The sequence below is a fragment of the Phoenix dactylifera genome, chromosome 9 (genome assembly GCF_051530095.1).
Source record: "Phoenix dactylifera cultivar Ajwa chromosome 9, Ajwa_hap1_PhDact_Kaust_v1.1, whole genome shotgun sequence".
In the NCBI taxonomy this organism is placed as follows: domain Eukaryota; kingdom Viridiplantae; phylum Streptophyta; class Magnoliopsida; order Arecales; family Arecaceae; genus Phoenix; species Phoenix dactylifera.
This window is the reverse complement of record NC_143198.1, coordinates 30,110,524-30,138,493: the sequence shown is the minus strand read 5'-3', so window position 1 is coordinate 30,138,493 and position 27,970 is coordinate 30,110,524. Positions and strand designations below refer to the sequence as shown.

Here is a 27,970-nt window from a genome sequence, read left to right as displayed (position 1 = left end):
AGCAAAAGTAGATTCTCGTACATCCAGAAATTAAGGATAAAACGGAGGGCATAAAACTGAAGTTTTCCTCTCCATTGCCAGGAACTGGGTTCCAACTTCCAAGCTCCAACAGCAGTTGAAGGATGAGTTCTAAGAGCTTCGCCTTCACCACCCCAGGGAATTCAAGAGCTTGGGATGAGTATGAATCATGCTCTCCAGATTATGACTCGTACTGGAGCCGGCAGAGACCGGTAAGCTCATTGTCTATAACTTTTGATTATCAGCACCAAAGAACTCTAACATGTACCCATTTTTTTCTTTTTTTGGGCACGCATGTATCCATCTTTTGTTCATTAACGTTTCCAGGGAGATCAAGGTAGGAGCACGCACGCTCCGTGGAGATTATTCGAGGAAAGAGTGAGGAGTGGACCCTATGGCTTCACCCGGTATGGACTATGGATTTCTACCACAAAATTACCATGTACAGTGTTATATATGGTATTCTTTGTTTAAGCTTTGTTCACATGATTCTATTCTTCCATTGAAATCCAAAATTTTGAACTTAAAATCGTGATCTTTTAGATGCCGTTTGCTTGTCGAAAATATAAGTTAAAGAACGGAACGAGTATGAGAAGAAAAATAAAATAAAATTTAAAAAAAAGGAGAAGAAACCCGTTTTTATCAAATTAATTCTAATCAAAGCAGCAATTTCCAATCTTCTTTCACGACTTTTTTTGGTTTTGTAATGATATACATATTCTTCAATGCACCAGCCAGTATTACAAAAATATGATTAATTTACAGCATCAAAACAGATATATATGGAACCATGAAAATTATCATAATTAATTTAGCTGCACATCAAAACCTTTACACTCGAGCAATCTTGATCAGCTTCCCATCACAACCCTACTCCCCGGCACGCGTCCTCGCCGGCGACGTCGAGGACAGGGTGAACCCCAGGCTCCGGCAGTTCGTTCGGGATGCCCCGCCGCAGATCCGGCGTGAGTGGCATCTGGGGCCGGAGGACCGCGGCCTAAGCACCAAGGAGTCGTCGAAGAAAGCTCCGAAGAAGAAGCTGGGGAAGCATGTGTACCATCCCACGCGAAGGGCACGGGAAGGCGATCGGAAGGATGAAGGTGAGAGGTGCACGATTTGCTTGGACGCCTTCGTGCCCAACGAGCACGTAATGATGACTCCATGCAACCATATGTTCCATCCTGAGTGCTTGGTTCCATGGGTGAAGGGCCACGGCAACTGTCCGGTCTGCAGGCATGCGCTCTCCGAGAGAGAGGAGACTACTGGGTCATCGTCCCGCAGCAGCAGCAGCAGCAACAACCACCATGGGAACAACTTGGCTGGGGAACTGAGCTTGCTAATAAGGGCCATGGAAGAGGCTTTCAACTGGGTTGGCCGCTCGCGAGATGATGATTCGTGTCATTAATACATATATGCACATCTATTGGTGTTTTTCGTTGTCTAAATCCTATGCAGGCATCAAATAAAGTGGCGATGCTCCTCATCCTATGAACTTAATTAATTTAATGTATTGTCGCGACGGTGATAATTATTATGGTGTTGTGCTTCCAAACAAGAACTCGAATCCCATCTTGGATGGCCAGAAGTGCCTGAGAATTATGACTATAGTAGCATATGGTGCGAACCCCATCAATTGGTGAAAAATCTTGTGCCTCGGTGGGAGTACCCCCCAAAGCTAAGTATGCACAAGCTTATTGATGTGCAGAAGCTTAAGACTCCCTTGTTAGCCAGACTGAACTAAGAAGACTATATTGCCGCGCTCTAAATCAAGAGCGTAATAAGTGTCGCACATTTGTATGGTAAACCATACAAGCATGCAAAACTACATATCATATCAAAATAATAATAAAATTTAAAAATTTATTTAATCAATAATTTATTTAAATTAATCTTATAATAGTTCTAATGTGACATTAGTCAACGTGTGCTTAGCCACGGACTGAACGCAGAAGGCTATATGGCTAGCACTACCATTCGCTATTCGTTGCAACTGCTCCCTTACCATAGCACTTGTGTATGCCGTTCAATTGGGTGGCTGGAATTATGTCCGAGTCAAGCCAGGACCAATTTAGGCATCAGTCTGGGAACTTGGTAAGTTGGTCCAAGACTGTCGGCATTCGTCAGGCCAGAGCAAGTTCAACTTAATTGCGTCTGCCTCATATTTAGCCAAAATTTTAGTGCCCCACCCTTCCAGGAGCTGCCTAAGGATCACCTTTTTTTTGGTGAGGAAGAGAAAGAAAGAAGAATTTGATTGGATCGATCAGGAACATGTGATGTGTGACTTCAGTTGCTATGACAGAAAATGCGAGCAAGCACCCTCTTTTTTGTATATGACGTTATGTACAATGTGATTTAAATTAACATAACAAAGGTGCTATACCTTGCCAAATTCGTGAAGTCTTTTTTTTTCCTTTCTTTTTTGTTGGAAAAAAAAACAAATTGGCGAAGTCTTTGATAGCCATATCAAATGAACTAGGACTTAATTCACCAGAATTCTAGAGATTAGGGGTATTTAGAAGAAGGTTGCCCCAATTGTATAGCCTGTTGTTTATGAGCTCTTTTTATCAAAAAAAAAAGAGAGAGGAAAAAACCCTAAGATATTCAGGTTCATAACCATGAATTCTAATGCACAACATGTTGTAGCACTTATGAAGCTCTGTCAATTTAGTATTGTACAGAAGAAAACGATCTTATAGAAGTTGATATGATTGAGTCAAACTGTTCATAGCAACACAACTTTCGAATATATGACATCTCATGGAATACCTTTCATTGTCACATTTTGAAGCTTCCTCCCAGAACTTGATTTCATATTCGCAGAAATCTTTAATAAAGATATGGAGCATCCACCGGTATTGAAGGAGAATACTCCTTTTTACGTGCCTCAATTAGTGGTCATTGGAAAGTGGAAAAGAAAAGCATATTCTTGTCGTCCCACAAAAGATAAAAACGAGAGCGTAGAACTAAAGCACTCACTTCCATATTGCCAGGGAAACCGCAGCTGAAGGATGACCACCTCAAGAAATTGGAGAGCTGGAAATGATGACGAAACCTCCTCTCCTGATCGCGATCGACGCTGGAACAGGAACTGCACCGTCTCCTGGCCTCTATACCCTCGGCGGGTAGGTTTACTCTCCATAATCTATCATTAGCACCAAAGATTTCTAACATCCCTCTGCCTTCTTTGATGAACATTGATTCCAGGATGAAGATAGGAGTTTGTATGCTCCTTGGAGATTGTTCGAGGAAAGAGTGAGGACTGGTCCCTATGCCTTAACGCGGTATGCACCATATTTATATATATACACACCCCATGACCGCAGTTATGGTGCTTTTCACCTTTAAGCTCTGTTTCAAGGTTTTAAATTTGAAAAACAGGAAAAACACACACTAAAAGTTGATAGCAATAAAGAGAGTTTATAAGAAGGATCTCCTTAATTAATCTATGATACCTCATATATAGCTACGAGTCTACGACCAAGTAAAAGTTATATACATACAGTTAATGAAATATGATGATTTAAATATCCATCTGACCCGCAAGCAATTTCCATCAGCTTTCCATTACAACCTCATTCGCCGAGACGGATCCTTATTATTCGTGGCGACGACGAGGATAGGGTGAACCCGAGGCTCCGACAATTCATACAAGACTCCCCGCCGCGGATCCGTGGGGAGTGGCATCTGGGGCCGGCCTCGGAGCCGGAGGACCCCGGCCTGAGCGAGGAGGAGTTCAAGAAAGCCATGAAAAAGATGAGGAGGCATATATATAACCCTCCCTACCCAAGGCGGAGGGCATGGAGGCGAGGCCTTTTCAGCAGCAGAAATAGCAATTTAGCTGCGAACGAAGAGGATGAGGACAAGGATGAAGGGAAGCATTGCACCATTTGCTTGGAGACCTTCGTACCCAAGGAGCAAGTGATGATGACTCCATGCAACCATATGTTCCATAATGACTGCTTGGTTCCATGGGTGAAGGGCCACGGCAAGTGTCCGGTCTGCAGGCACGTTTTCTGTGAGAGGAGGGAGACGGCGTTAGTACGCAGCGGCGGCACCAATAACAATTACTACGGCGGCGTAAATCATGGATACAGCAACGTAGGCCGCGCGGGTGGCGACGACGATTTGGCTGCGGACTTCATCTGGCTGTTGAGGGCGATGGAGGAGGCTCTCAATTGGATAACCTACTCGGTCCCCGATTCATATCGTTAGATGAGACGGGCTTTCGTTTGTAAACATCGATCTTTCTCTACTTTGTAGCCTAAATCCTACTTGGGCATACAATAAAGTAGTGGTGGCCGCCCCTTATGGTGGTTAATTTCATGTATGGGCATGTATCATCCTGAGCCTCACAATGAAAAAAGGTAAAGAGAAAAAAAAATAAAAATAATACAAACACTACCTTAGAGAAATCTTTGTGCTTCACAAAAAAGCAGATTATCTCTTGTAATGGAGCAAAAGAGTGCAAACGTTACCAAAGAAAGCTTTCACAGAGATTACCAACCCCTGCTGCACCTGACCCGCTATCCTCTACAACAGACGAAAGCAATTCGTGTTAAATTGGCTTCTGTTGATATTTTTTAAAAAGAAATTACAATGAAAACGGAAAAGGATAGCACACTTGCATGCAGTGTTGAAGAATGAAAAGGCACAGGGACGACACCAGGTGGGACTTCTGGTTTAACTAGCACATATATGAGACTTTAGGACAAAACATAGTGGAATCTAGAAGATAGTGGAAAGGAGCGAGAGAGAGAGAGAGAGAAAAAAAAGGATCAAGAACTAAAAAATCTTATAGGATAAACGATTTGATATACACTAGGAAGAGAACAATCACAACTATTATCTTGCTAAAGGGCGCGGTCGGTGCAAATACTAAAAAATAATAATAACATGAAGCTATACAACTATTAAGTAAAAAGACTGATGTGTGTTGAATTGATTAGGCCTGTGGACCGAGGATCAGCTTATGCCTCGCCTCTCTAATCCCGCTGTTGGACAACTCGTCATTGGTATTCCATAGGATTCCCCATTTCATTTTAGGAATAGACTTTGTTCCTCAATCTAGAATAATCAAAATTTAATGGAAATCTATTGAAAAAAAAAAGAACAATAAGGAGTTTTAAAACCAGTAGAACCTGAGAGAGCACATCAAAATTGTTTCATGGAAACTAATATCGAAGGATGAGGCTTTAATAGAAGGTCGATGAGATGCTCGTGTTATGATATCTTCCTTGGCTCATCTCATTGTAGATTGCAAATGGATGACAAACTATATGCATATGACAGATAAACATGAAACACCAAATTACCAAAAGGCCAACATAAGGTAACTAGCTCATAACAATGATATATTTACATCGTTTAGATAAAGCATACGAAGAAAACAAAATATTAATGAACCACCAAACTGAAACATTATTCATGTATTTTGCACCTGTCATCAACACCATGCAGGCTTATGAGGATCTGAATCACCACTGCTTTATCCTAACTTCCTCCTATTTGGATTCTCCGTCCGAAACATAAACTCCAAAATGAAGCATGACTCGTGTACTACAAGCACCACTCCAAATATTCTCTCATTTTGAGATACTCGAACCGGAACATAAATTTATGGCCTGCTGATTCTCATTTTGATAAAGCTTCGAAGATCAACAGTGTTGGAAGGTGGGCTGTCAATTGATCTGACAAGCTTGAGCTCAGATGACATTAAGCTTGAATCATGCTCGGCCGTAAAAGGATCAAAATATGCCATAGTTTAAACAATCATTGGATCTAATCCTGTCTGGATGCTCCCTCGATGGAGATTCAGATTGAAATTAATTTTGATGGAAATCTAGACTGACTACCGTAAACAGCATAGAAGCAAGAGTTTGTCATTAAGCACTTCGAGGTAGGCAGATCCATGCCTGACACTGTAACTTGTATGTTGAGTATATTGCAGGTAGAGAACTAAGAGAAGCTCATGTTGAGTATGTTGCAGGTAAAGAACTCAGAGAAGCTCATGTTGAAGGGGGTAAGGATGACCTTGGGTTCAGTAAGCATCAAGTTTGATGGAAAATTTTCCCCATAATACGTAGATTGAGATAACGGGGGAAGGCTCAGTAATGAGTTGATTCACATTGCTCAGCTATCAATTTGATGCTGAGGGAAGCAGCCAAACAGATACTAGCAATCATACATAGGCAAGGAAATTCCCTGCAGATTCGATGGCAACCAAGGGGCTGAAAACCCAGGGAAACATACTCTGAAATAAGAATTTCATGATGAACCTGGCAATTTGGTGTTAAACAGATATATATACAGCTTACACGAGGGCTGCATCAGTTCATTTCTCATATTAAATACATTCCAATAGGGATACCTTAACATGTGGAGACAGAACTATAGGAACATAAATATTGTGAGGGCCAAAACACTATAGATCACATGCATGTAAAAATTTGAATAGGTTTGGAGTTCTTAACAGAACTTGGCCTAGGGATTCCTACACCAAAATGGAAGACTTTGCCAAAGCTCTAACCTGAAAGAACTTACATGAGCTTGAGGTGTTCAGCTCAGAATATATTGTGACACCTTCTTATAAAGCATGAAAAAATTTAAGAGGTATGCATCAGCGAGTTATTTTATATAGTCTCGATTCAGGTTGAGCTCAAGCAGAAAACATCAGATACGGACTTTCCTTCGCCAATTTCTTCCCAAAATGATAAAAATAAGAGATATATTTGCAAACTTTAACATAAAAGAATATGGATTGCATTTTTCATTCTTTCACTTTTTGACGAATGTACAAAATTTCCTAAAATGACTGACATAACAAAGTCAAAAAAGAGAACTAAGTAATACATGTAAGACAACTGCAGCAATGCAGATATGTCTTATACATCATTGACACTAATTGGATATGAATGGGGAATTTACCTTGGAGATCTGGCACGAAGGCATCTTCCACATGTAACAAGCTTTAACAAAGAGCGTGGTCTCCGTGTCCTGACTCTTAGATTTGAGAGCTGAGGAGACAGCTTATAAAGTGAATAGCAGGCTCATCATGAAAAGGGGAATACACACATAGACATGCACATGCACACACATATTACAACTAGATCACATAACGAAAACTGCAACTTTTTTTTTGCATCCCTCACAAAAGGAATCTTTTAGAATTAACTTGCCTAATGATCAATAATACAAATGAATAATTATTCTTTCTATATTAGTTACTTGCACAAAGATATCAATTTGTCAACCATGGTAAAAACACATACACACATATATTACAACTAAACTACATAATGAAAACTACAGCAACCTCTTATTTTCCGCGCAAAAAAGAATCTTTTAGAATTAATTTGCCTAAAGATCAAAAATATAAATGGATAATTATTCTTTCTACATTACTTACTTGCTCAAAGATATTAATTTATGTCAAGGACCATGGCAAGGTCCGCTGTACCGGTATCGGTCGGCGTACCGGTGGTGGCCCGGACCGGTCCGAACCGGTCCCATACCGGTCCCGTACCGGTCCGAACCGGTCCCGTACCGGTCCGAACCGGTTTTTCAACAATAAACTACCAGTACCAGATTCCACGCTGATCCGGTACTGATCCCAGGCCGGACCGGTGCGTACCAGCCCGTAACGGCCGGTACGGACCGGTACGACAAACCATGGACCATGGTAACCATATCAGACACCACATATTCATGTGAAGCACTGATATTCCAGGACAGTGGATTCTCTGTTACCAGGGTGGTGTTATCCGAAAGAAAAAGGCGCATACAACATCATCTTTGCTAGAGAATCTACACTCACATTTCAGTATCTGTCAAAATAAGTTGGAAAAGCCTTAATTATATAATTAGCTAGTTTCCTTCTTTATTAGGCGTGGAAAGATGCAGAACCATCGATGCCTATAATTTAACAAAAGAAAAAGAACAAGAGTTTCTCATGATCTTAGATAATGACAAAACATCAAGCCCAATTTAAACCAGGCATCCAGCAATTTAATGAAAATATCGACTTCTTGGTCAGGAAAGCTAGACTGCAGCTTATAATAGCAGGTGTGATCCGATGTTGTTTAAAACATTAACAGTAACAAGAAAGTAAGTTGTTGTTGTTGTTTATAATAAGCTAATCAGCCTGTGTTGATTATTAAAAAAATTAAATTCTAGGGAAGGCTATTACTATGCACACAAAAATGCAATAAATGATATTTCAGTGCAATACCTTTGCTTGAGTTATCCTGGAAGCTTTCCAGCAGAGTAAGCTTCGTGATCTGGGCTCCAGTCTCCTGTATAATTAGGGTAGCTATCAATACAACCAAACAAGCTTATTTCTTAAAGCATAGTTGAGGTAATAAATTCACATAAGGCTTCACACTCATAATGGAAATCTATAATATATTGTTCAGTAAACGTGTGGGCTGCATTCCTTCAAGTGCATGACATACTAGCATAGTTCCAAGTATAATATAAAAGCGCACCAAAAATTTTCACATAGAAGGATCAAACTCATGTTACAATTTAAATTCTTCCACTATTTGTTATGGAATGAATATTTACAAACATGATTAAATGTTGTCTACTATTTACTATTTTATAGAATGTTTGATTCTATGCATGTATTATTCACATAAGAGTGAGCATGTACTAACTCCTTATGTCATCAACTTGCTATTGGACATTTAATTTCGATTTAGCATGGCAGTATTCCAAAAAAAAAATCAACATCTTTCACTTTATTATAATTATGAGAGCCAATCCTACTCCTAGTCCAGTGGTTTCCACACTTGAAGAAAAAGTTTAGGGCATATTGCTCAAATTATTGGCCCAGTACTGGATTTTATCTTTACCCAGGCAAGATACCTAATATTTATAATGTTTTAGTACTTGCAGACTGGGTGGCATTCAAGATCACACTGAACATCAAACTGAAAAGAAGCCTGGTCAGTTAGGGATGCAAAGCAATCAAGCTGTTCATGAACAGTTTGGACACAGCTCAATATATTCTATTTCAGCTTCCCTCACCTTCAACCCACCCATTAGAAGCTATCAAACACCAATATTTAAATGCACATAATGAGTCATTCCTCTCCTATGTTCTAAGTATAGGGAGAAGTTCTGGTAAAAAACAAGAGGAAAAGACACAGGCAGACTGGAAAAACACCACGGTTCCGAAGTAATGAATTGTATAAGGATTATGGGATGCTTGATGTGACAATCAGACTGAATGATACTAAGGCAAAAGAACAGAAAAGAACAATGCTGAACCTCAAGCAGATTAGGTAAGATTTGATTAAAGATCGGATCTGAGTGTGACAATGTGGAGGAAGGTGTTAAGTTTTAGTGCCTCTCAAACATGTGCTTCAATCAAAGTCGAGGACTCGAGGCCCAGGAGTGAGAAATATGCAGCCTCATAAGTGGCTTTTTCTAGGTATAAGATAGAATTTTGTAATCTAAGCTGGATTTGATGGGTTGTACTAAACTTTATGTAGTTTTAAAAAGTTGGAGCTATAGTTTAAGTGAATGCTATGTGAGTATTCATTATGACGCCTCAATAATACTAAATAATCAATATTTTCAAAGAATGACAAATGAAAATGATATGTGATTTTTGAAATTAAAACTTTTGATCTTTTTTTACTATATAACTTCCAATTATGTATGTCTTGGTTTATTTAATGAGTCCAAATAATGTAAAATTAACTATAACTAAATACTCACTTACAATTAGCCTTTCGGCTGTGTGGTGGTAATGGATCAGGCCAGGTCAGATTTGACTTAACTCAAAAAACCCTTAACCTGGAACTCACATATTTATAATCAGTTGAAGAGAAAAATATCCATGCCCAACCCATTTGATTTATATGGACTGTACGAAACCTGCCAGCCCAATTACTGTTTTACTTGTCGGTTATATATGTTAAAACATGAAACAAGACCATCAAGAGGGAATGAGGTTCGGGAATCCAAATAATGTTTTTACCAAATTCAATACAAGTCAAAGGTAGATTTCTGACAGCTAAGCAGTCTCTCAAATGCAATGTTCTTTAAGAAATTTAAAATAAATAAACAGGAATTAAAAGGACCCATTCATGTCTAATAATATTAATATCAAATTCAGGACAACATTATCAGTAGTTCTTTTTTTCCCCGAATAGAACAATTTGTTTGAGAGGATATCTGCATTTCCATGCAACAATTTCCAAGTTTCTTAATGAGCAAGATCCTTATCATATCTTAACTCCAAACATAGTGAAAGTCTGATAACATTTTCAGCACAAAGTAGATATTTCTGATTTCCTTAGTGCTTTCTTATCCAACCATGAAATATTAATACAGAAGCTTTTAAAGCAAATTTGGTTTCCAATCCAAAAACAGATGCATATGGTAATTGTTCTTAATTTTTTCCTACAAATAACAAAACAACAAACGGAGCAATCAGAAGATACCATAAATAAGAACTGCAATTCCAATACTTACAGGTTCTCTTGTTCAAGCTTTTCAGCAATTGATATTGCTTTGCGTCTAGACCACCCACCTCGCTGGGAACAACCTTCAGCCTGTTGAATGACATGTGCAAGGGATACTTTTCCTCTAACCAAGCTTTGTCTCCGATATTGTTCTTCACTTTGCCTACTTTTTGATAGAGGATTCAAGTTAGCTTGGTGCTGAGAAGATGAAGGTTCTTGAACCCATACACCTTCAAGTGCCTTTTCTGTAGGTCCTATAGTGTTATTGGTTAATTCAATGTTCCCATGCTCTAGAGGAGAAGCTCCTGTTTCAATTATTTCACCTTCAGCCATTACATGGGGATCGGTGTGCAACCATCTACCTTGTCTAGAGCCTATCCCTTTAATACCATTTTCTTTTGGAAGCCTTCTTGTAAGTTTTTCAGACCCTGAATCAAGTGACCTCTGATTGGTGATTGACTGCCTCTTCATCATCTGAGAAGAACCATTCTCAGGAGCAGGCAAAATATGTTGATTTTGGACGTCTGAGTTCCCATCTTTCCTAGATTCACATCTGATTTCAAGTATTACGGCAGAAGAAAGTACAGATTCAAATGCTTGTAAAATCTGTCCTCTGAACTTCTCAGCTTTGGATTTGCTTCCGTCTGAGCTGAACAACAATTGCACAGTAGGGGCTGCCACTGGGAAAGCAGTAACATCAATAATTCAATTTTAAGCCATTAAGAGTGGATTTTTTTTCAAAGTAACTCAACATTCTTCATTTGGAACCAAGGTTGCCATTGCAAGATATATTCAAGAATGCTCATGGAGAGGCAGGAAGGACCACAAGCATTATGCGAGAAAAGATAACATAAAGCAAGGAAAATTTCAAGCTAATAAAATCCATTTTAAAATGTTTCTACAGATGGCAGACCTTTTAAATAACAACAATAATGGAAAATATTTCAGGATGTGTAGACTAGCTGCAATTCTCTTCTTTCAAATTATAATATCATAAACAAGTTCTATTTTTTTCTCCTTTTGGCAGAAAGGCCCAATAGGAAATGGACTACACAACCGGGGGGAAAACCCTCCCACAAATACCATTATCCCCCCAAAAACATGGTGAAGGTGGGATTTGAACCCAGGTCTATGATACAACCATCAGGAGACTTTTCCAGCTCGATAAGCTGGCAATTTCAAACAAGTTTTACAATTTACTAAGAACAAAGACACAACTTCCGTGGAGGACAAGAAAGGAAATGGGGACTGAACAGATCAAATAACCTTAGCATGCAAGAAACTTTTCATAAACTATTGAAATATCAAGCCTCATACCAATTATTTCACGTCAAATTTACAAATTCTTCTTTGTTGTTCATTTCTTTTTACAGGCTATCTCTCCTGCCAGCAGCCTTCTCAAATTATTTTCACAATTTTAAAAAACAGCTAGCATACAATATTCAAAGAGCATTTAGACAATTTAACTACATGTATTATTTCTTTTCATGGAAATTGGACATGATAAGGACAAAGGCAGGCTACAAAAGCAACGTGGATTTAAAATCTTAACAGCATCTAGGCTGACTGACTTCAGCCTTCCTTCTGGATAGAAAAATTGCCTCGGCATATCTGTTTCAATATTTTCACGTTATTTTCCAAAATTTTGTTCTAACTATATCCAAAGAACATATTGACTTATATCAGACTGTGATGTTTCCTGCTGTAGAACATACTAAGGTTAAATACAGGATATATGAACTTGCATGAATTTAAGAACTTACCAGTACCTAGGCTGACTGAAATTAGCCTTCCATCTTGATACAAAAATTGCCTAAGCATGTTTGATTGAACATTCTCAAGTACTGCTCGCCAGATCTTATCATTATCCTTGTTGGTTTTGCCATAATTATATTCTTCACCTGCTTTAGTAGCTCCACTGGACAGCATAAGACTGCGTGAAGTTTGCTCACCATGTCCTGTTCCACTGAGGTGATTACGAATCACCTTATTATTACCATGCACTGCATCGCTAACAACTCTGTAGCCATGATTTCCTGTTCCATTTCCTCTTGACAAGTCCCTGTCACAAATACGCATCTCATCCTGCTCATTAGTAAAATTCCTAGGTTTACCTCTGTCACAGTAGTTGTTTAGGACCAACGGGCTGTGGTTGAGACTAGTGTCTGCAGAAGAACTTGGCAGCATATATTGTTGATCTGGAGCAAGTTGAAGCAGAGCAGCTGTCAGCCAAGTCAATTTGTCATTTGACACCCTCAGCTGTTTTTCAGCTTCAGATAGCGTTTTCAAAGCCTGGCGCAATTTTTCCATATCTTCCTTGGATACTAAAACAATCAAAATGTGAGATACAAATAAGTTGGGCAAAGCCTAGAAAATTACGAGACAATTCTAGTAGCATAGTAGCATATTTCAGAAATATGCTGTACTCACGTATATCGTGATTTACTTCCAACAAAGTTAAGCAGAAGATGAAACTCAATAATAGATAAAAAAAAAAAAATAACCTAGTACTTGTAATGATTTTGAAATATAAATGTTGAAGCAAAAAGAATTTTAACTCACAGGTGAGTTGGCGAAAAAACTTTCTGCGTAGTCTTTCTCGTGTAAATATGTAGCTACCGGCAAGGATATCAGTAATAACTGTAGCAAGTTGTGACATTAATGCCAGCGGCTCCACTCCAGTTTCCATTATCTCTCTTAAGGTCTTCACAGTGTTCACGGTGTCTGCAGATAATGCCAAATCAAGCAGATCCACCAATTTTTCATCAGACACCAAACCAACCTGGGAAATGAGCAAATAACAATGAGAATTGTTTATGTCAGATAGTGCAAATCTGAACTGACTTCTAGAAGTTAAGATTTTACTACAGCAGACTAATGCATTAAATTCCTTCATTACCAGTTAAAGTGATCTATACCCAGCTCTGATGCCTAATCTACAGAATCCTAGTGTCCAAATGTGCCACAAAGAGCCAGTGGTTACTTCATCACTCCCCTAACTCCAGCAGCAGTTAAAATTATGAAGATTGAGTACCCAAAATTCCCATGTGGGTGTGTCACCACTATATACATGAATTATGCATCCTTAAAAACAGTAGGATTGAAAATTAATCTTTAGAACTGCATATGACACAACATATGATTGCTAAGCTATAGATGGTGTCTTATTTTCACAATAACCGCATTTGCAGCTGGAATTCAAAATGCAATTGCAAAACTGTCCTTAGTTCCAAATCTCTGTTTCCTCATCATTCAAAATCAGCCAAATATGATTCTCTTTGAACTTTTGAAAATTTAAATATTGATTTATTTAAGTCTCTTGAAATTTTAGTGAGAGGCATGTTCAAGTTCAATGAAATCTATTTTGAGTTTAGAAATGCAGATGATGAAAAATTCCAGACCAGTTCCAGAAATATACTAATTAAACATTTAAATTGTGAAATTCAATCAAGAAAATTGAGAAAATAGGAATAGCAAATAACTTACAAGCTCCTGAACAAGAGAAAGAGAAATTCTTTGTCCAAGCAAACTCAGCTGATCAAGGGTCATCTCAGCATCTCTTAAGGATCCATCTGATCGCGATGCTATGAGTTTCAAGGCATCCTTGTCAATTTCTAAGCCTTCACTGGTTGAAATCCACTGCAAGGTAGAGATGATATCGGAGTCTTTCAGTTTTGGAAAAAAGAACTTCTGGCATCTGGATATGATTATATGAGGCAAATGGTCAAGATTCGATCTGACAAGGATAAAAACCACGTGCCTGGGTGCTCGGTCAATGATCCTTGAGATGACATTCCATGAATTAGGGGGCAAGGTATCACAGTCATCAACAATGAACACTCTATACTGAGATGACAATGGTGATAGCATCACATTGTCAAGGACATCCACAATGCTCTCAAAGTTGAAGTTACCAACTGGCCCCACTTCCAGCACATTTCGACTCTTACCTAAATTATGTGAGATGCAGGAAGCACAGGCATCACAAGGTTTTGGATGCTCCATGGATTGGCAATTCAAAGCTTTCGCAAATACACGAGCACAAGATGTCTTCCCTGTCCCATGAGGTCCATAGAAGACATAAATTAACCCAACTTTTTTTCTTAAAACAGCATTTGAAAGAGCCTGCACAACCAAGTTTTGACCGACGAGATCTTTGAAGGTTCTTGGCATGTATTTCTGGGTCAGGCTTCGATGCCTGCCATGGCGGCACCCTCTAAATTTTTGCTGATTACCTGACCGTGCTTCAGATGCAAGGTCAGAGTCTTCATGTCTTAGGCTGTGATTAGAAAAAATTCCAAGTTCTCCTGAATAATCCTGTGTCAAATAAGGATTGACATCACTATCCCGAGATCCTGATGCCTCAACTAGTAATAATTGCGCCTCTGAATCAGAGCTTGTTGATGAACTTAAATGATCAGGTGCAATTTGAGGCATATTTGAAGTATTCCCTCGTCTTTGTCCAACAGGGCCTTCAGCTTTTCTCAGCCTTGAATCAGATAGCCCACAGGACAAACTCCTTCCTGCCATATCTAGAAACGTTCTACCTCTATAATGAATCCTTGACCAATTCCATGGAATCCCACATACATGTCTTGGCGCCCGAGCAAATTCTAGCTCAGCATCCTCTTCTGGTCCTTCCCCTGTGTAGCCCTTCTGGTGCATGGATACTTGAGCTAGCGATTGAGCGCCGGAAGACATATTATTTTGAGTTCCCATGCTTCTCGAATTAGTAGAACCACGAGCTTTTCTCATGCCTCTGAACCTACGCCTCTTCCCGCTTTTCAACCCATTACAGTGGTCATAACTGCTTGCTTCTGGCTCCTCATGGATTATCTCTTCACCCGTGTGGATCCTATTTCGGCTTAAGTGAGGAGGATTCCTCCTCTCATTGTCTGTATGACCTGCAACCTCCTCCAACTGTTCCGAAAGAGTCATGAGACGAGCAGCACGCCCATGGGCAACCCTCTGGGAAATCCTTTTGTCCTTTGCCTCCACCTTCTGTGGCAAGTCCAGAGGAGGATTCTCGCTTCCATGTGAAATATCGCTCTTCCGACTCTTTCTGCTGTGCTCTTCCCCTTTACTTATTTCAGCATCCATATCTCCTCCTGCAATGTTGTGGCCGCTGCTTGAATCTGCAGCAGCAACTTTTGATGTTGCAACACCTGCAGCCAGCGGTGAGCTTGCAGACAACCGTCCAGCCTCCCTTCGCCCATCAGCACCTATAGATCTTCTTCCACTCTGCACTGCACCATCCTTTGCCGGTCTCTTAGTGTAGCTTGCAAAAGTGGAAGGGGAAAACCATGACGGAGGACTGGTGGAGGGATCTCTAAGCGATCTTGACTTCTGAAGAACAATGAGATCCCTCATAAGGGATCTCTCGGCTGGGTTGGGGCTGTGGTGGTGCATGTGGTTCTTCAAGTGGATGCAATTGGTCAGATGAACGTGGTAGCGGAGATGATCACTAATGGCGCCATACTCATCCTTGAGATGATTACTGATAGCACTGCTGTCATCTTTAAGAAAATTGCCGCGTACCGCCCTGGTCATGACCAAAACCTAATCGGGTCTTCAAGCAGCAATAACAGAAACAAATCACCCGAAGAAAGGCATAAATTGCTGTTTCAAGCCTCCAAATTGCCATCTTTTGCCTCGATAAAGACAATGCCAAACCAAGGTATGCATTTCATCTCATTCTATTCCACCAATGCCCACGAAATCAAATCCCACATGCCTCACCCCCTTTCAGAAAAGACACGATATGACACGGCATTAATTCAATCCCTGACTTCTTAAACTTGAAACAGGCACCAAAAAACAATTTAAACTCAAAAAGTTCAATAAAAACCAGATATCATCATAAAGACTCTGGAAGAACTCAAGCTCCATCAAAAGAAAAGCCAACGAGAAAAAAGTAAAAAGAAAACTTCTTTTTTTTTTTCATATGGCCAAAAGATTCAACAAAGAAAAAAAAACCAAGAAACAAACTCGCTTGAAGACGAAATCGAGGGCACCCTGAAGAGCTACTCAAAATACCACTAAACCAGAAGTATCGGATCCAAAATCCGATTATCCTGCAAAATAAACCCCGGAAAAGATCTCAAAATCGCAACTCTGCATCCGCTTCCTGTTCCAAGAATTGAAACCTAAAACCTCCATCGTTTCGGATAACTCGAAAGCCAAGAAGCATCAAAACCGAGAGAGGAAGAGACTCATGCAAGAACAAGAGCAGAGCCACTCACCAGAAAAGATAAATCGCATGCTTCGCACCCTCCGCCCACCAAGCGGACCTCGATCCCTCGGCCGCTCTATCCTTCTCTCTTTCGAAGCTCCATATGATGTCGCTGGACGATTTCCTCCATTGATAGATGGATATCTTGAGAGAGAACGGGAAGTGGGGTAACTGGGGTTCCCGTGCCCGGTGTACTTGCAGGCGGCCCTTTCGCCCGGGGGGCGTACCATTGCCCCAGAATAGGGTTTTTAGTAGGTTTCACTAATATATTTCTCCGTTAATCATTTCCTTATGAAATACATATACATCTCCGAGGTTTTAAGGAGCAATCTGGCCGTCCGATCGATGCGGCCTTCTGTTTGATTTGATGTCCTTGCGCCGTACTGGAGACTTTTGTGTGCTTTGGACGGTCCTGATTGAAGGGGATCTTTTGGGATTTGGAGAATATATTAATTCTAGGCAAGATTAGGAGTAATTAAGGGGGGAGGAGTTGCTGTCGCAATCATTGGAAGCAGCATCGCCACGAGGGATAACGACAACGAGGGTGGCGTGACGCACGTGCTTCGGTCCGGAGGCTGCCGGTATGGGGGGAACACGTGGCTGGTAGGAAGGGTACTTTTGGTAATTTATGTCAAGAAGATTGATTAGGAGCCGTCGGATCAATGATTGACCGTTGGATGGGAGGGAGGGGAGGGGAGAGTGTGAGAAGGGGAACAAAAATTTTATACGTTATTGTCATACGGTTAATTCGTGGTGGGTGTTAGGGAAGAAGGGACCCACACATCCGACCTATAACGGTCAAAAACGATGAGTTGGAAAAGGATGTGACGGGCCCTGAAGATGTCGACACGACGGGACCACACGTATCAATAATGGAATGGATGGATTTCATGGGGATATTGTAAATATCCGTACTGAAAATAAGAAGCTTGGATATATCTTAGGGTTTGATGCTTTGGAAGATGAGTTTTAATTTTCAGTTACCAAGCTGGAGCAATTATTTTTTGAAAAAAAAAATACGCATGAAGGATTAAACAATTAATTTTTAAAATTTTATTTTTTTTAAATATTGTTCCTGTAGAGAAAAAATAAAAAAAAAAAAGTATATATCAAATGTGTAACACTAACAACAATTGTGTGGTACATAATGGATTACAATAGCAACTTGTCTAAGAATTTTTCTGTTTTTTTCTTATTAGAAAGTATTCAAATATATTAAAAAAATAGCTCGATTATTTTGCGAAAGATGCAAAAATATGCTTATGTTAAGAATAAAGTATTTATGAAAAAAGAAGCGACTTCCCGTGGAGACAATAGAAAAGCATGAAGAAAATGTGTTTCCTTAATTTGCAGCTATTTTGTTTGGATATTTTTTGAAAACTCAAAGTAAACCCGCCAATAAAATTACTGAATTACTTGTTCAATTTTATAGACACTTGTACAATTTTATATGCACTTGTACTGTGTTTCACACTCGAACTAGTATATTTTCTGCATTTTCCATAAACTAAACCATTAGGATAACTTTTAATGGCAAACTCAAAACTACAAAGTTAAGTTATTTTAAGTAGGAGTAACAATTGAGTTTGGATCGGATCAAAATCTATCAATTTAAAAATATAATATATTTATTAAATAAATAATATATATATATATATATTTAAATTTAAATATTTTATCAAATAAGTGATCTAACTCTATCTTTAAGCAGCCCTAATTTCAAGGCTTTTAGCATGTGGGAACCTAAACTCATCCTTTGGCACGTCACGTGTCCCCCCCCCCCAGCATGCTTTCTTCCATTATTTAACGCTTTGATGGCAGGGATTTGCGTGGTCGGGTGCGTGCTTAGTCTCGTAAAACGCATTAAAAGCAACGGAATCAAGTACTTCCGGGCCTGGTTCCCACGGTGTGGCTGCGAAATCGAGGGAACGGGTGCCCGCCGTCCTCTTCGGCTCCAAATTCGAAAGAAGGCCAAGTCAATGCTTCAAGTTTCGAATCCATTCTTTAATCATGGCTGTTCCTTCTTTTCTGCTCATTACTGCCACAACCAGTGAATTGTTCTTTAATCGCCACTGTCCAAACTCATCGCCTCAGGAACTTAGCCTGGTGAGTGTGAATGGTTCCCCGAGCTAGGATCTTCCATTAGCTACACTCTTCTCAAGCAAGAGGAATGGCGTGGGCTTATTAAATCATTGCTGTTTTAAACTATTTTAATGTCGTCTCAAGCATTCTTGATGGTACTTTAAGATTTAGACTCTACTGATAGAGCATTTTTACTCTCGGCTTTTAATTTGGAGGATCATTTTATATTTTAATTCTTGACATGCATGTAAAACAAGCATAATGGCGTAAGGAAACCGGCTTAATTGTGTGTAAGAACAAGGCCAAACTATGTGTAAAAGATTAATAAATATAAAATGATCAACTATGGAAGTGTTAAACTGGGTTATAGCATTCCCTTTTAACTTTCTTGTAGTCATATCTTGAGGGGAGACCAGGCTAGCAAATTCCACAAAGCGTAAAAGATAGGAAGCAGCTAAGGAGAGGTGTATGTACTTACATTATCTCTTTCTTTTTTGTCGGATTTGGGAATGATGGGGGCTTAGATTTTGTTCGCATTTTAAAGGACCGAAGACGGCAAAGGTAGATGCTGCGACACCAACTACTGCTAATTATACACAGATTATGGAAAGAAATCCATGGGGAAGATGTGCAAAGAAATATGAATGGCTGGCCTATTTCACCCGTCCTATCTGGATGTATGTGCCATAGGCAGAATATTCTGCCCCAATTTTATATCTTTATTGCTTAATCAACAAGCTCTTGTACCCAGAAAAAAGGAAGCCCTAATTCTACTAAGGCCTCTAGGCAATGGGTCGGGTAAGTGCAGACCGACTCCTGCACACCGTCTCCTGACTCAATGTTAAAGTCCAGTGATCAGTGATCACGTAGCTTGACCTTGAAAAATGCATCAAGTCAAATATGTTATGCTGATGGATACACTAGAGAATAAATCAGAATTCGAAGTTATAGTTTTGCAGTAACAAAATCACTAATTACTAAAAACCCTTTTTCTTCACAGGGCATGTATTATTCCATCAACAATCTGAAGAATGGGGAACATTACTTGCCTGGATACTGGGTTTCCATGATTCAGAGAATCATCAGATCATGGTGGAAGAGCAATCATAAGACTCAGCTCAAAATTGTCACTATTTAGAAAACTGAAGCCATTGCTACCATGGTGTCTCTTGGGAATGTAACCACAAGTCCAAAGGTCATGCAAAAAGTTTAATCGACAAAAACTATTTCTGGCAGTTATTTTGGTAATTGATCCATACTTGCCTTGATCATACTCCGGGAATGCCTTCAAAAGGCCAGAACAACAATGCAATTCATTTAGAAACTTCAGATCCCATTAACGCTTGGCATCTTTGAAGGATATACTTGCAGAAATGCCGATTTATATAAAGAATATATTGCGCTTGAGTTCTATCTATCAGATCGCTCCATCCATTCTGAGCTCTGTCTTCCATGGGCAGAAAGAATAATTTTTCAACAGCTGCATCCTTTTAGCATGTACACATAAGCCAGAAAGCACATCTTTTCAAAAATAGATGAATGGACCGCTACACGAGGTACGCTTGTATTCTGTTGATTATCAAGTGAGCTCCAGCTACAGATAGAAGCTTGAGATGAAAATGGTTCAAGTTTGAAGTTCTGAGCAGAAGCTCAAACTGGACTTTCAGTAAAGATACGAGGAGGGTGAGTCATTTACATGATTTACAATGATGACTTATTCATGCTTGAGAACCCCACTTCGGTCAACTATCCCGAATCAAATTTGTCGGCCCGCTTAAAACATACTTGGGCAATTCATATTTAGCACCTGCAATAAGGCTATTGTTAAAAGACAGTTCCACAAATATGATCCGATATGTAAAGAGAAAAACAGAGACAACACATTTTTACCTCTTTCATCATAACAAAGAGTCATGTCAGCATTTGAAACAATTATACCAGCACTGTCCACTATTGCTTGTGCAAGGGTTAAATCAGCTTCTGCTGCAGCTCGGAGTGCATCCCAAATCTCTGACATAGCCAAATAATTTATATAAATAACATACAATCCTTAATGTTCTAGATATTTCAGAAGCAACCATTGGTGAAGTAGGTTTCGATGTGGCTCTCTCTCTCTCTCTCTCTCTCTCTCTCTCTCTCTCTCTCTTTGTGTGTGTGTGTGGGTGTGTGTGCGCACATAAAAGAATGACAACGTGAGTAGAGCTGGCATGATGTTTTTCGTTGAAACTTGTTTTAATAATGATTTCAAAACTTGGAACAGATGGACCTGTTAAACCTCGTTAGGTGCAATTAATTCTAGGAATGCATCAACTAATCCTGGAAGATGTACAAAGGACACATGGTGTTTTTGAACCATCTCAAAGTCTATACAGGAATGCATGATTGTTTTTTATTTTCTGGCAGCCTGCAAACTCTGTAAACAACTTGAAAAGGTGCCTTAGAGAATAAGCATTTTATTATTGAGAATGTCTTCTCTGTAGACAATACCACACTATTATTAGGAAAATGAAACACTAACTGGGAAAATAAATAGTAACACTATCCCTCATACATCTTAGCACTTTGCTGAAAGGGAACTTGCACACTGTAAGGGTTCCTTTTTCTTAATCAATTTGATCTCTGTTTTTCTTAAAAAGATCAGCATTAGGAAGGAAGTACCTAAGTTGCTATAAATCTTTCCATAAGAAAAGTTTAGGGGTCATTAAATTGAAAGGGATGTAGCCCCTATCTTAAAAAAGTCAAATGAAGGTAATAAGAGGAAAAGTAGAGACAGGATACAAATGAGCACGGGAGCTTGGTGCATCAGCAAGACAACTGAGGTACAGTGAAGAAAATTTTTTGTCTGGTTCCTATCCTTTATCTGGTTTCTTGTAGGTGGCTATGTTGGGCACTAAAAACACGTAGACAGTTGACCCCCAACAGGGACCAACTGTACTGGTAGCACTGCTCACCTCAATTTCAATAGGAAATAAGTCAAACTGGATGGAAATCCAAGTTCATGACTGTGTGATCATAGCAAAAAGGGCGTGTTGACAATATTCTTTCAATTAGATTTTTTTTAAAGCAGATTAAGTACACTTTAGACTTTCAGTCTGACAAGATACACATGACACTCCCACTTGTAATTACTAGAAACTGTTAGAAGTGCCAATGTGTTACTTTGACAAGTTCTCTTTTTAATAAAAGAAGTGTTATTCTGTAAAATTTGCAATCCAAATGTCAAATGGATGTATTGAAGAATATGGTTCATTCACCAGTTTATGTTTTGGGATCAAGAATGGATCAGGAAGATTTACATGGTGGCCATTTAACTAGACTCAATTTAATTATCTTTTTTTTTTTTTTTGGGGGGGGTGGGGGGGGGGGGGGGGGGCAGCAATAATTCTCGATGGTCATTTCCCTATCAGATTAATTGCACCTTCTGTAATACTGACTCCTATGGGCTTCTGGCAATTTATTTTTAAATTAATGTTGATAGAACAACAAAATTTTAAGAAAAAGACAGAAATTACTTGCCTGCATTACAAGTTTGATTTTGTTGCATAGAAGTGCATGTGCAAGTAGAGGAATTTCAAGATTAATGCTGAATTGCTTAGAAAGAAAAAGGACCACTATTTTAAGGTAAGAAAGCAAAAAAAAAACCTTCTGAAGGTTGAATATAAGAAAGTAATTTACAAAGAACGTGAGATGGAATCCTCATCTGTCTTAAAGAAGCAATATGTTCTTTCACTATGCAACTTAAATGGTTATGTTGTTCCATACAGATGTGTCAATTTCCACGTCAAGAAGAAAAAAAACTGGATGTGGTCCATTTTCCATATGCCCTCTGTAATTGTTGGTCAAGCTAAAGTAAGAGCATGGAATAGGTTTATGGATTTAAAACATTAGAAGATTCCTAGCAAAAAAAAACATTAGAAGATGGACATAGTTTCTCTCATTAAGAGCACAACTTAAATTTGGAATTTATTCCCCTTGTTATATTAAGCACCAGTTGAAAATATAGTTATCCAATGACCTTTCATGTACTTAAGATAGTTTCTGATAACAAAACAGACATTCCGACCAGTAGGTTGTCTGGCTGCACAAAGCAGCTTACATTCAATCTGGGGAGAGACTATATGGACTAGATTCAACTTGTATGGTGCTTTGACCCTTAGTTATTATTTTTCCTCAAACATTTTTCATCTTTATGGAGCACAGAATCCCCATTGTAATACTTGGTTGCCTCTAATCAGTTCACCTTACAACTAAACAAGCTATGGCATAAAACTATAACAAGGTCCAGTTAAATGGATATGAAATTCATATTTCTGACTATACATGCATCCACATTCACTGTGATGATAAAATCTGATAGACAGAAAAGAATTTAACTGCTCAGCAAGTGCACCAATGAAAGTCCTGGACAAGTCACACAGCTTGATGTTTCACCATAACAAAGAAGAAGTGAACAGGCATGCCAACTTAAAAATGTCAACAAGATGCAATGAATATGGAAATAATGACATTTTTAAATATCATTTGCACTTAGCATGCATTCTTCTCATTTAATAAAAAAATTACCTTTAATAGTGAAAGGAAAATGAACAGACGACAAAGCTCTTGTTAAATTACCTTTTTGAATATGTGACTTTTCAGAATATATGATGACTTGAAAACCCTCATTCTCAATGATTTAATGACAGAACCCAATCTCAAACTCTTTTGCTCTTTTGTGATTCTAAGGCCAACAATGGGAAACTGGATACTAGAGCAAAAGTTTTCAATGCATGTGAGTGCAGTTTTGCTTTAGTCATCAACAATATAGGTGGTGCTAAATTCTCAGAAAACTCAGGTGGTAATAACAAATAACAAAGATAAGTCAACTTCAACGGAATGAGCACCTTTCTGGCCACCGTAATGAGGGGCTGTATCCCAAAATTCATCACGCATCTGTATAAGCTGAGTCCTGGTTATTGGTTGAGTATGCTTCCACGGTTTTGGCTTTTGGAGTTTTCTGGTAGTATTCTCTGCAAGCATTAAAGCTCACCAGATCAAAAACTTGAACCAACTCTTAGTATAAAAGGCAAAGTTGCAGGGGTAATAACGAGTCAAGCTGTATGTTACTTGAACATAAACTGAAAATAATGATACTAAACTAGGAAGTACAAGGTATAAATGTAGGAGTAAATTGCAACTGCAAATGAACTCATATAAAATGTACCAAAAAAAAAAAAGATTGCATACGAGAACAAGATTTCAAAATTATGAAGCAAGATAAAATGGATGCATTGTATAGCTCATTCTACCAATTAACAAAAGAATGTGGAACAATAGAAACTGACCTTCATTGTCTAACACGAAATGTGGCTAATTGAAGTAGGATGTTAAAGAAAAGATACATCGCCATTCATATGACTTGCACTAAAAAGTCAAGCCATCAGTGTAATCAAAAGTCATATAACCACTCAAGGCTTACAAGACTTTCATGAGGTGTAGTTCAGAGTTATATGCACCATTCAAAAGTTTCAAATTACGTCAAATTGTTCCATTAAACAGTTTTATACATGCTACAGCAAACTTAAATATCAATAAGGCTTCGACAAATTGAAAACTTTCATTTGCTATGACCAAAAATAAGCTAGTTTTTTTCATTTTAGAGAAAATGAACACTGGTACAAGACGCTAATACAGAATATATACTAAACACCTTAACTTCAACCCTTCCAATTCAAGAGAACCTGACAATCCCTGTTGGATGTAAAATTTGGATCTGCTTATTTCTTCTAGGGACATGATTTTTTTAATCCTTAATTTAAATGGAGTAATAAATTCAAGCAGTTTGAAAAATTATATACATACATACATACATACATCTCTCTCTCTCTCTCTCTCTATATATATATATATATACATATATCAAAGTTCAGAGGGAAGCTACTTTGTATAAAGGACAAGATACAAATAATAAATTATTAAATGATGACTTATTCATTTGAAAGTTGTATTATAAGTAACAGGGGCATAACACTAAATACGGTTGTCTCTACTTCCAGGTTTTTTTTTCCATCATTCTCTTGAGTAATTTGAAGTCTTTCAGTAATTTCATGATCAAGACTTTCCTAACCAAATTGCTGCACAACATCATTTTAGATACGGTTTTGTTACAGTCCATTTTTATAATTTTTAATAGATAGAATCATAGAAGAGTAGATCCCAACCATTGGTTAATGCGAGGTATTATAGAAAACTTACAAATGTACCAACTGCCAACCAGTTTTTCCTTGCCTTTATTTTTTTATCTCTAATTCAAGCAACATTCCTGCTCAAGGATCCCCTTAACACCTCCACCTCCGCCCACTCCACGTCATCCAATGCAGACTTCCAGCAAGACATTGCTCACTGCCTTGTCATATACAGGGGCCCTCACCTCCTCCCCAGCCTCTTCTTCGCCCTTGAACCCAACCATCTCCAGGGAGCCCTCTCCCATCCATAACACCTCCTTCCCCACTATCGGCACCCTCACTCCACCACAGATGACATCAATAACTGCTCTCCATATCAGTCATTGCATTGCAAGAGTAAGAAGAAGGTAAAACGAGAGAGAGAGAGAGAGAGGGAACAAGTCAAAAGAAGGCACGGCTTTAAGCTTAATCACAATGAAAGCAGATAAACTGACATGTGTCACTAGTTACCCAGTCACGCGTCTTAATCTATCCATTTTCAAATGAATGGATAGGATCACGTACCTGTATGAAAGGTCAAACACACCATACCATTTACCTTTTAGATACTATGCTTAACTATGAAATAACATTGTCTATACTAAACATTAAATGCATAAAATTTTGGATCTAGTTCTATATCATCAATTGAGTAGGGTAAATAGCCATTTATAATCTAAGACCTCTATGTGGATGTTTAAATGTCTAAACAAATGGTCACTTAAAATTTAAATAGGTAAAAATAAAAAATTACACACCACAAAGCCATTTAACTAGCCACAATAACTGCATAGCCATTTAAGTAGCCACTGAATACCATATAAATTAGCTAAAAAAGCTCCTTTATGACTGTTGTGAGTCATCAACTAAATAGCAAAAATTATAATCTCATCCACCAAGCGGCAGATGATTCAAGGATGCTGGTAAGCATATATGCACTTTTATGTCATCTCAAATACTTTATGTTGAACTTACGTCATCATTTGTCAGTACTGAGGCCCACCTTATGCTACCAAACCCCCAAATTAATTCTTTACATATTAGAGCCCAATTGTTTTAATGAAAAATGCTAAAAAGATAATAAAAACCATACATGTGAATTAGATGAAATACTAACTATTGATGCAACAAATCCTCAACCAAATAAAAAAATAGTAATCTCATCCACCAGCTAGCAGATGATTCGGGAATGCCAGTAAGCTAAATGCACTTTTATGTCATGTCAAATTCCTTATGTTAAATTTACATCACTGATTGACAGTACCAAGGCCCAGCTTACACTACCAAACCCCAAAATTAGTTCTTTACATAATAGAGAAAAAAAAACCCAGCAACCAAAAAAAGCATAAATGTGAATTAGCTCAAAATTTGACTGTTGATGTAATAAATCACCAACCAAATAAGAAAAAATAGTAATATCATCCACCAGCTGGCAGATGATTCTGAATACTGGCAAGCATGTACGCACTTTCATGCCACATCAAATTCTTTATGTTGAACTTACATCAACCATTGTCGGTATCAAAGCCAATTTATGTTACCAAACCCCCGAATTAATTCTTTACATATTAGAACCCAGTTATTTTTGAACAAAAAAACTAACAAGATAAGATATGTTTACAAGATACTAAATGCTGTAAATGTTAATTAGCTGAAAATTTTCACCATTGACTTCGTGAATCATCAACTGGATCACAAAAACAGTAATCCCATCCACCAGCTGGCAGATGATTCAGGGATGCCGGTAAGCATATAACACACTTTTGTGCCACGTTAAATGCTCAAAATCGGACTTACATCATTCGTTGTTGGTATCAAGGCCCAAGTCACGATACCAAACCCCCAATTTTTTTTAACATATTAGAACCCAGTTTTTTTCAGGAAAAAATGCTACAAGATGATAAATGTTTACATGGTGCAAGTTCCAAGCTGTTCCTTCACAATCTATACACCACAGGCATATCATAACCGACAATTGTTGAACAAACTCGACTTTGGATACATCGATCTGAACTGATCCAGTTTTCAAAACACCTGGATCCATATGAACCATTTAAACAAGGGCTATAGTAGCAATAAAGAGAGCACAGCGACTACCATCCACCAATCTATAACCTGGAATTAAGAAATCCAGTTATGATCATCAAGAAACAAGAGCAAGACCAAAACAGAAAGGTTTTGGATAATGAATATAACACGACATCTCAAGAAAATTATACAATTTGAGTACACGCGACGGGCGTGCGCCAAAAAACCCATCCCAGATGAGGGAAATACCTGGAGAAATCGAAACCTAGGGGGAGATGGGGAGAAGAAAGAGTTCACCTTCGTCTTTGCTCTGGGTGGATCCAGCGCAGCCCATCGCAATCGCTTCCCTTGTGTCGTCTGTCCTCCGGATCGTGAGGGAGGGGGATCAGACCATCGCCTTCTCGCCGGCCCCGGCGAAGGGAGGAGGAGGAAGAGCGAGCTCGAGGGCTCCGATGTCCGGTCAGGGATCTCGAAGAGAGGGCTCGGAATTCGGTGGGGTTTGGATGGATGCGGGTGGCGGAGGGAGCGCAATTCCGGGAGCTCTCCGGTGGGAAGGTCCAAAGTGGTACTCGTTGGACTGTCTGAGGTGCGGTTTCGGGTTCTGTTGGCTTATGTATTAATTATTTCTTTGGGGTTCTCCTGGATGCTTCCTTTCTTGGGCTAGGGCAAAATTTTGGCCTTTTCCCACTCCCCGCTTCCTCTCGGTACCAGTAGCGGGTACCACCTTATTCTTACATTCTCAGTAAGCTGTTCACAAAAACTAGATCGTCTCCTTCACTTCTCACCACTCTTAAACAAATTTTTAGACTCCAGATATACCTATTCCTCCATTATTATGGGGCATTTTGACCTTTAATTTGGTACACAATCCTCATGCAAAATTAGCGTGAGCTGCCGGTATAAAAAATATATATATTTTTTCAATATATTTATAT

General features: G+C 38.8%; 3 protein-coding genes across 13 annotated transcripts; 1 reads left to right on the top strand and 2 right to left on the bottom strand.

Moving 5' to 3' along the window:
* The first annotated feature begins 24 nt into the window (after nt 1-24).
* On the top strand, nt 25-4,430 carry LOC103708969 (uncharacterized). 3 transcript variants are annotated; one of them, XM_088704935.1, is made up of 5 exons: nt 213-230; nt 346-425; nt 3,009-3,140; nt 3,223-3,299; nt 3,576-4,430. In XM_088704935.1, the coding sequence occupies exons 3-5, from the start codon at nt 3,027-3,029 to the stop codon at nt 4,228-4,230; spliced, it is 846 nt and encodes a 281-aa protein (XP_088561061.1). In that variant the 5' UTR covers nt 213-230; nt 346-425; nt 3,009-3,026; the 3' UTR covers nt 4,231-4,430. The 3 variants fall into 3 exon arrangements, with proteins under 3 accessions (XP_008792322.3, XP_088561061.1, XP_088561060.1); XM_088704934.1 differs by lacking the exon at nt 213-230 and having other exon boundaries at nt 285-425; XM_008794100.6 differs by lacking the exons at nt 3,009-3,140; nt 3,223-3,299; nt 3,576-4,430 and adding an exon at nt 874-1,519 and having other exon boundaries at nt 25-230.
* LOC103708968 (AAA-type ATPase family protein) lies at nt 3,416-17,015 on the bottom strand. Of its 8 annotated transcripts, none has more exons than XM_008794098.5 (8): nt 16,733-17,015; nt 13,977-16,232; nt 13,053-13,272; nt 12,254-12,814; nt 10,501-11,170; nt 8,246-8,309; nt 6,943-7,031; nt 3,416-4,548 (listed from the first exon to the last, which is right to left on the bottom strand). In XM_008794098.5, exons 2-8 carry the CDS (start codon nt 16,038-16,040, stop codon nt 4,542-4,544), a joined length of 3,675 nt encoding a protein of 1,224 aa, XP_008792320.5. In that variant the 5' UTR covers nt 16,041-16,232; nt 16,733-17,015; the 3' UTR covers nt 3,416-4,541. The 8 variants fall into 8 exon arrangements, with proteins under 8 accessions (XP_008792320.5, XP_088561056.1, XP_088561057.1 ...); XM_088704930.1 differs by having other exon boundaries at nt 13,977-16,617; nt 16,733-16,930; XM_088704931.1 differs by having other exon boundaries at nt 4,314-4,548; nt 10,501-11,164; nt 16,733-17,009.
* A 3,287-nt stretch (nt 17,016-20,302) lies between these two features.
* Nucleotides 20,303-27,623, bottom strand: LOC103708967 (uncharacterized). 2 transcript variants are annotated; one of them, XM_008794097.5, is made up of 5 exons: nt 27,333-27,623; nt 23,688-23,813; nt 20,695-20,814; nt 20,501-20,611; nt 20,303-20,398 (listed from the first exon to the last, which is right to left on the bottom strand). In XM_008794097.5, the coding sequence occupies exons 1-4, from the start codon at nt 27,367-27,369 to the stop codon at nt 20,547-20,549; spliced, it is 348 nt and encodes a 115-aa protein (XP_008792319.2). In that variant the 5' UTR covers nt 27,370-27,623; the 3' UTR covers nt 20,303-20,398; nt 20,501-20,546. The 2 variants fall into 2 exon arrangements, with proteins under 2 accessions (XP_008792319.2, XP_008792318.2); XM_008794096.5 differs by having other exon boundaries at nt 20,303-20,611.
* Between the last annotated feature and the right edge of the window lie 347 nt (nt 27,624-27,970).